This window comes from Telopea speciosissima, chromosome 1 (assembly GCF_018873765.1).
Source record: "Telopea speciosissima isolate NSW1024214 ecotype Mountain lineage chromosome 1, Tspe_v1, whole genome shotgun sequence".
In the NCBI taxonomy this organism is placed as follows: domain Eukaryota; kingdom Viridiplantae; phylum Streptophyta; class Magnoliopsida; order Proteales; family Proteaceae; genus Telopea; species Telopea speciosissima.
Window position 1 is genome coordinate 83,006,164 of NC_057916.1, and position 8,300 is coordinate 83,014,463.

Sequence of the window (8,300 nt, forward strand, 5' to 3'; positions counted from 1 at the left end):
ATCAATTATAGGTATCTTCGTGGGTCAAGGAACTTATTACTCAATTGATGGAGGTTCATAATTACTATGCAACTTACTAGGTAAAGGTCTAAAATATCCTTTAATATTACGAGAGTTCCAATTTTTATTTATTTTTTGGTAGAATCCAGAGTTCCATTTGACCATCAAAAAGGAGGTTTTTAAGAAATTCTCTCTTCAACGAACTTAAGGAAAAAGAACATCATTTGGTTGCGTGGCTCAATGCCCAAAGAACATTATTTGGTTCCATGCTTCCATTGACCCTATGCTGGCGCAGGGACCACTAGATCGCATTCTCACTCCGATGCATTCTTTAGAATGAAGGGGGAGGGGAACGTAGGGATTGAATGTCATCGAAGAGAAGGAAAAGGGAAATCGCAAGCATCGAATAGCACCCTTTTTGTGCATTGGAGAGAGAGGTTCGCTAGAACACTTTTTGTTCTGTTTCCAAATTTTTTCATAACACAGAATAAAGACTGGTTGAATCAATAGTTTTTTCTTCTTACTGTTTCCTCTGAACAATGGAAGTTCTACAAAACTTCTGAATTAAAATTGGAATATCTCGAATTTGTGCAATACCCGAATTAATTCGTTTCATTATCAAGTTTTTTCATAACCAAATTCACCTTGACCCCAAAACAAAAAAATTGTATTGCTCATTGAATTACATGCATTTTTCTTCATTCTCCTTCAAAATTATTCCCAAATTCGAATTTGCTACGAGTTATGGATGTGTGCCCTCTGCGGCTCTGCCTAATCAAAAAATCTGGGAAAAACCTTCAGACCCAGTTTAGGAAGAATTCAAAACAGAAAAATGATGGAAGGTGAAGAGTGATAGAAGAAAGGAAAGGCTGTTGGGGTCGTATTCGTTTTTTAAATCCCTTTTCAGTGGTCGGAAGAGGCAGCGGCGATTCGAATTTGTGGAGGCCGTTCAGGGCCGCCATTTCGTTTCCAGAAAGCCCTCCTCCACCACACCTCAAACCCTCTCTGGATGTTGGGGCAATTCTCACCGGAGTTGAGGAATCGATTGAACCAAGCCAACAGAATCTCCTGTTGCCAGGGCAAAGGCAGGGTGAGGATGGTGTTGCTGAGGCCATCTTCGATCAGGTGACGGTCGAGGCCCTTGGAAGCTCTCCTCATCCAACCGAAATCTTCGTAAAACGGTTCCAGCCATGTCTGCAAGAACAAGCATCTCACCTCCTTTGAAGCCAACAGCTGTCCCTTTCCAATCCCAACAAAGAACCTGGCAGTGACCCTACTCACCTCGTACCGGTGAACGGCAGGAACCCTGCGGTGCGCCTCTGACAGATCCCCCTGAGACGCCCACGTCTTCAAGAAATCCTCCGCAATCTGCCGATCGATCAGGATGTCCAGAATCCAGTGCAGGTTGTCGGCTTGCCGTGCAATCTGACCTGCGTCATTTAGGTCTGATGACGCTGCCTTGAGGAAATGCTTGCGAAGGAGTTGCAGACATCCATCGGAAGCAGAGTACAGGGACTCCTTGCTGAGGTCGTTCTGGGATGAATTCTCTCGAAGCATTTTGGACACCAAGCCTTTCATCTCCTTCCTAGCCTTCTCATCTTTGCCTTCCAGAACTGCCTGCAAGAGCCTTAGAAGCACCTCTTCGTTGTTATTGTTCCCGTCTTTTGCCCCCGTCGCCGCTTCCACTGACACTCTTTTCAGTACTTCCCCTGCTCCAGCCCCCTCAAGATGGAGCTGCGACAAGAGCGACGCCACCTTCTCCTCTTCGTCTTCCGCCCATGGAGCTGCTTCTAGGTACTCCAAACAAGACACGATTCCAGCATCGAACAAAATCGCAGCCGAAACCTGACACAATCCAACCAAAAAACAAAATCAAGATCAAGTAAACCCCGACCAAAACCCTGGTGAAGTGGTAGATTATTAGCTTACCTTCAAGATGCCGAGAACTTTGGAGACGTCTTCCTTCATGAGCTTCTTCCGAACATCCTTACAGTACATCAAACCCAATGTCTCCATGTAGATTTCGATATCTTCGCAATCTGAGATTTCAATAATGTGGGGCAGTGATCGCTGCTGCTTAGACCACCGATCCGACAGCTTCGCAGCGAAGAACCTACTATGGACGACAAGGATATGGCGATGTACATTCATGGAGACGGTTAATCCATCCTTGGAGCTCAGCGTCAACTTAATATCGCTGGAGGTGGGATCATTAAACTGGTTCCCAGGGCTGCAACTGCCCAAAATCTCCCCTGCTCGCTGCTGCAGTAGTATCTGCCTATCCTGAACAGTGATTTGGGGTTTCCCGAGAAGCACAGGGGCATGAATCGCTGGAGTGGAGTTTCTGGGGTGACAATCGGGCTCGTTGGCCATCATTTCAAAGAGCGTCGGACTCGATCGGGTCTTATCGAGTGGTGGCGGAGGAGGCGACATGGGGTTTAAGAGGCCGGCGTTGAGGGCGGAATTGAATTTACTGTAACTGGAAGGGAAAGAACCGAAATTACTACCTCCATTGACACAAACGCCGGAGGCAATGGAGGAATCCATCATAACCGGAGAACCAGTACAAGGAGAAAAGCCAAGCTTGAAAGCTGCTGATGATGACTCCGACAGCGATTGCGAGGTTGAGGACGACGAGTTAACGGTAATGGTCACAGGAAACGGTGCTAATAGCTGATCTGGAGGAGGAAGTGTGGGAGTAGTAGCAGAGATGGTGGGAATCGTACGGCGCTGCTGTTGTTGACAATGAGTTGGGGGTGGATGAAGAACAGAAGAAGAGGGGTTATGTTTGGAAGCAGAACAGCACCAAGAGGTGTCAGGGGCGACTACGGTGGGAGGGTCACGTTTACGGAGTTGGAGGAGATCTCCGGCGGAGGATGAGGAGGAATGCTCCGGGGAGTTGGGGGCGGCGGCGGAGATGGTGGTTTCGCGACGCTTGCGTCGTTTGGATTTGGTAGGTTGGATCTGGGTTTTTAGATGAGCACCTGCTGCCATGAGTCGTTGTTTCTTGTCCTTTAGGGCATCACGCATCGGCACAGGTCACCACTCACCATTCACCACACCGCACGGAGTGGGGGGGAAGAGAGAGAAAGAAAGAAAGAAAGTTCCGTTAACTACACTTCACTTGGGTTTTTGTAGTGAGAGGATAAGGAGAGAAACCCAATTAAAAAATTTGGGATCCTTACGAGCATTAAAAGAAGGAGAGCGACACTCACTCGAAATGGAAAACACAAAAGAACTGAAGAACACAAGCTAATAAAAACTCAAAAAAAATTAAAGCAGAGAATTAATGGAGAGAACGAACCAGATATATCGATTCCATAAATTGCTGGATACGGTGAAGGTGGAGTTAAATGCAGCTTTGCATTTGCGCTCTATCACGTAAAATAGGTGTAGAGAGAGAGAGAGAGGCTCGAAGTGAAAACTCTTGGTATATAGTACTGAACTGAGGCAGTTGATATGATCGAATTTGTATAATTCTCTGGCACTGCGGAAGAAGGAAAGAAGAACAGAAAGATCTGGGCCAATGTTTGGTAGTCTCAAATAGAAAACTAGATATGCAAAACCAGGTCCAAAAAAGAAAGAAAAAAAATCTAAATGAGACCCGGCTCCACATGCAGAGAGCCAAACACTGAAACTGCCTTTAAAGTTTAAACTTGAAAAGTGTTTGTGTCATTTGGGATTCTTTTAGGGGGGTGCCAAATTTCAACCTGAACCGGTCAGACCAATAAAAATATAATGGTTCAGCCAATAGTGGATTTTGGTCTGTTTCTTTTTATACAATATAAATCGAAACGATTTAAACCGATAAAAACAAATCAAACCTGATAAAAAAAAAACCCATTAATTTCGAGTAACTGGACCAAATCGATCGATTGACACCCCTGCCATTCTTTTATTGACAATGTTGGTCTGACTTCTATTAGAAGAGAGATGTCGCTGCTGCAACTCAAGCTTGGGCCTTGGACGAAAAGTTGATGTTGCAACCCTTAGAGCTTGAAGGATGAAAATGAAGGCCTTGGATGAAGATGCTGCAACGAGTTGAAGGATGTGTCATTTAGGGCTATGGGCTTGAAGGATGAAGATGAAGGTTGTGTGATTTAGAGCTTTCAATGTTGGGAATGTTAGGGTTTTACTTCATTCCTTTTTGCATGTATAATACGTCTATAGGTGTATTATACATGTTTAAGACGCATACCTACAAAAGTCTGTGTTTTTTTTTTTTTTCCATTCCATATAGAAGGTTTAATATGTGAAAAACTGTTTCTTTAATATATACATATATGTACTCATATAATACATATATTATACGCATACTTACTAAAAATATGCTCTCAACTGATGGTGTAGCTAAAGGCCCAAAGCCCTGGATTAAGAATGGAAGACAAAAAGGGGCCAAGATACTCAAAACCTTTAATTGATGAGCCCAATTCATAATAGATTACAAAGTGGTAGGCCTCTAAGATACTCAAAACCTTAACATTAATTAAGTCCAATTCTCATAATATAGAGTTGTCTTTTTCGTTGGTGATCTTTTACGTTTGGAAGAGAAGTGTTAATTGGGGGGGTACACGCGAGGGAGGAGAAGGAGGACTAGGGAAGATAAGTTATGAAATTCCTTTTATAATTCTCAGTTTCAAATGCTTAATTGCTACTTTCACTTTGTTTATACCTCTGGGCACACCATCTACCATGTTCTAAGTTTCTTTTTCTATCTTTTTTTGTATTTATTTTCTTTTCAGACCAGAAAGGAAGCATATCCAGCTTCTCTGAGATAAATATTGCTTGGAGATCGATCCAACTTTACAGCATATCTTTGGCCCTCCACTAAACAAGACAATCACAGCCTCCTAACTCGCATTATTAAAGCTGTTAACGAACCCTATTCTGCAACTTTCCGATGTGTGATGGCAATTTTTTATATTTTCTATTCTTTTTGATCAAAATCTACGCTGATCGATCCCCATTTTGGACATTTCAAAACGGTAAATTCTTATGTTTCTAGGATCGAATTGCTGGGTTTTCAGATTTGAGGAACTACTAAGTTTAAGGTTTTTCGAAGCGATTAGATCTTGATTCCAAATTTAAATCTTTGGCACTGGTTATTTCAATTATTCATTCCATTCAGGTCATCGCTAAACATGGCTGAATCATCAATAGAATCCCAATTCTCTAGTGCCTACTCTTCTAATACTATTCATCAAAAGAATATTCTGATTTCGTATACCAAATCAATCCACTAATTTAAGGGTGTCAATCGATTTGGTTTTCATTATTTGATTCAATTCGAGATACAAAAATCAAAATCAAACCAAACCAAGAATAGAAACACATTTTCAAAATTGAAACCAAACCAATTCCTCTCCCCCCCCCCCCCCCCCCAAAAAAAAATTTTAAAAAATCATTTGTTACAATCATAATCCACTAAATTTTTTTTGAAACATTAAAAACAAATATAATTTATTATTCACATTGATTGAAATATTTAAATATATATATAATTTTACCCGATTACTTATTCGATTCGAAAATAGATAATTTGGTTGGATCAATTGAAGAAAATGTTATAAATAGATATCCAGGTCAATTTAACTTCTTATCCCCAAGCCCCCAACATCAGTTATGATAAATATCAATAGCACATGGAAGATGATGTTCTGTAATACTTATATCATTGGAACATGGAGGAAGAAGAACATAACTATTACAAGTAAAAAAAGGATCTCTAACAACTTAAGTTTACCCAGCAGCATACCCATGTGAAAGCATTAGGGTGTAATTTATTTCGAATCCAGTGTCTTTTATGGAAGAGAGAAGTTTACATCTCATCCAACTTATCCTTCACTGAACTTCCAAAATTAAGGGGCCCTAGATACTCAAAATATTTCCCTTGCTTTTCAGAAATCTCTCTAATAGATATGACCATAGTCCAATTCCATTTCTTAAAAAGAATTTAATGAAGTTTGTTGTTAGGGTTAGTGTTCTCTATGGGGGAGTGTAGCCCTTGCACGTATGCGGGAACCAATGAGAGTGTGCATTGACATCATGGGGGTGGAACGATTATTTCACCTTCCTCTGTGTCTGGGTGGGATGTCATACTCTCCGCAAATAGAGAATTTTCTTTCTAATTGTTAATGCAAAAACGTCGATAACTATTTTCACTATTATTCCCAAGGTGATTTTTCTGCCTACCAAATTGTTCTTTTCTTTCTTCTAATTTGCACCATATAACTCCTTATGCATTCAATGGCTTTTGTTGTACATCCTCAAACCACTTCAAATGACTCTCACTCATCATTTATTAGAGTCACTCCTAAGTCATCTCAAATATGTGCATATCTTATTTTATTTTTTATAGTTTTGCCGCTCATCCCCCTCAACATTCTCATCTCAGCTGCACTTATTTTATCTGTGTTGAATAGCTAACTTTGTTCCAAGGTGTCCAACTCAACTTTCTTTCCTACATCAGTCAACACTTTCTCAATAGAAAATGCAATATTTAAAACCTTAACGTATTGTCCTTCTTCCAATGGTACAATTATTGTCATGTAACAGGTAAACAAAGTAAGTTGATTAATCTTAGGTAGCGTTTAGTATGCATTTTTGGAATGCATTTCGAGTTGATTTTGCATTCTCAAACGATAAAAATAGTTGATTTTATCGTTCGAGAATGCTAAATCAACATAGAATGCATACCAAACACATCATTTAAAAAAACAAAAACAAAAAAGAGAGAAGTAGAAGAAGCAACAACTTCAATGTCATCATCCAAAAAAACATCATACAAAGAAGAAAAAGAAAAAACAACAACATACACAAGTAGAAAAAGAAGAAGCACCATTAGTTCATAAAAAAATAAAAAAAAAAACAGCATCGACAGAAAAATAGAAGGAAAAGAAGAATAACACTATTTATTACTCTACTTATTTTGATAGAATAGGGATAGTTAGAGGAACACTCACCGGGAAAGTCGGAAAAAATCTATTGGAACCAAAATAGAGGGAGATAATGCTGCCAATGAAAAGTGTTTTCTGGTTTTCTTGCAAAGAGCAAACAACAGAATAAGAGATGGGTTGAGGGTTTTGGAATTAGGGATTTAGAAACTTTAGAAAAACATTATATAGTGTTGATCCCACGTATCTGTGTGTAGAGACTTAACATACATCTACAAATCAAAACCAAAGAAACAGCATATTGAATAAATGCTAATACATGAAAAATATAAAGAAACACATAAATATTCATCAATACGGCACTTAACACAACTATTCTTAAGAGTCGCGTACGGAATTAAACTACCTCATAAATACGGTAAAAGTCGGGTATGACAATTAATATGCAAACTTACGAACTATGGGCTGGGCTTAGTCTTGTTTTATCATTAGACCATTTTGTTACCCAATAATAACCATCATTTTGATTCTTTTTTTTATAGGTAGGCCTTGAGGAGAATTTAACTCATGACTTCTTAATTGTGAAGCGTTAGTTTGTGCTAAGTAAGTTATTCTCTTGTATTGTTTAATAATCAACTTTGAAAATATTCATCATCTCTTCCTCTTATCCATAAACTCTCATTCTCTTCTTCTTTTCTTAAATTTCGAGTGTGATTAAAAGTGATTGCATTCTCTTAGTCCTTTCCCTTCCCTTAAAGCAATAACCAAAACAAAAAACCAAAAAAACAGGCGGGGTCACACTCACTGGGCCAAACTGCATCCCTAGGGATTATGTTTGCATATGATCAAGTCCATGAACTATAGAAGGGGTAAAAAACTTTTGAGTATTTTTAAAATTTGTGAAATGGGTAAAAAAAAAATGTTCATAGTTCGTGGAATTGGTCAGGTGAAAATATTATCCCAATATTGTGCTACTTAGGTTATTTTTGGGTGAAAGAGGATCTGGCCACTGGGTGTTGTTATTCTCTTTATCTCTTATTGTGCGAAGTTGGACATGCCTTAAGAGATTCTCTCTTCACTTCATTTTTTTGGTAAAAGGAGAGATTCTCTCTTCACAATGGGTATAAAAATTATAAAAAAAAGGTAACAAGTTTTGTACATGGTCGTGTATGGTGCACGATCGTACTATCAACCATTGGATGGGGATGAGAAGCCATGTATTGTACACGGTCATGCTCATCTAATGGTTGAAAGCACAACCGTGTATCATACACGATCATGTACAAAAACCTGTCCCAAAAAAAAAAAAAGTCTAGAAATATATTTTTCCCTATATTGAGCCACCCAACCCAATGCAATTACATGGATTCCTTTTCCTGCCATTTGATTTGATTGGATCTCTAATGT

The 8,300-nt window shown here is 39.4% G+C and overlaps 1 protein-coding gene across 1 annotated transcript; it reads right to left on the minus strand.

The window, feature by feature from the left end:
* Positions 1-706: 706 nt before the first annotated feature.
* LOC122672787 (BTB/POZ domain-containing protein At1g63850-like) lies at positions 707-3,165 on the minus strand. Its single transcript, XM_043870283.1, has 2 exons — positions 1,930-3,165; positions 707-1,845 (listed from the first exon to the last, which is right to left on the minus strand). Exons 1-2 carry the CDS (start codon positions 3,028-3,030, stop codon positions 904-906), a joined length of 2,043 nt encoding a protein of 680 aa, XP_043726218.1. The 5' UTR covers positions 3,031-3,165; the 3' UTR covers positions 707-903.
* Between the last annotated feature and the right edge of the window lie 5,135 nt (positions 3,166-8,300).

What these genes read in the sequence shown, in the direction of transcription:
- LOC122672787 (XM_043870283.1), bottom strand. Translation starts at nt 3,030, where the DNA reads ATGCGTGATGCCCTAAAGGACAAGAAACAACGACTCATGGCAGCAGGT. An exon ending in AAGTTCTCGGCATCTTGAAG is followed by an intron (nt 1,846 to 1,929) that starts GTAAGCTAATAA and finishes GGATTGTGTCAG; the next exon opens with GTTTCGGCTGCGATTTTGTT.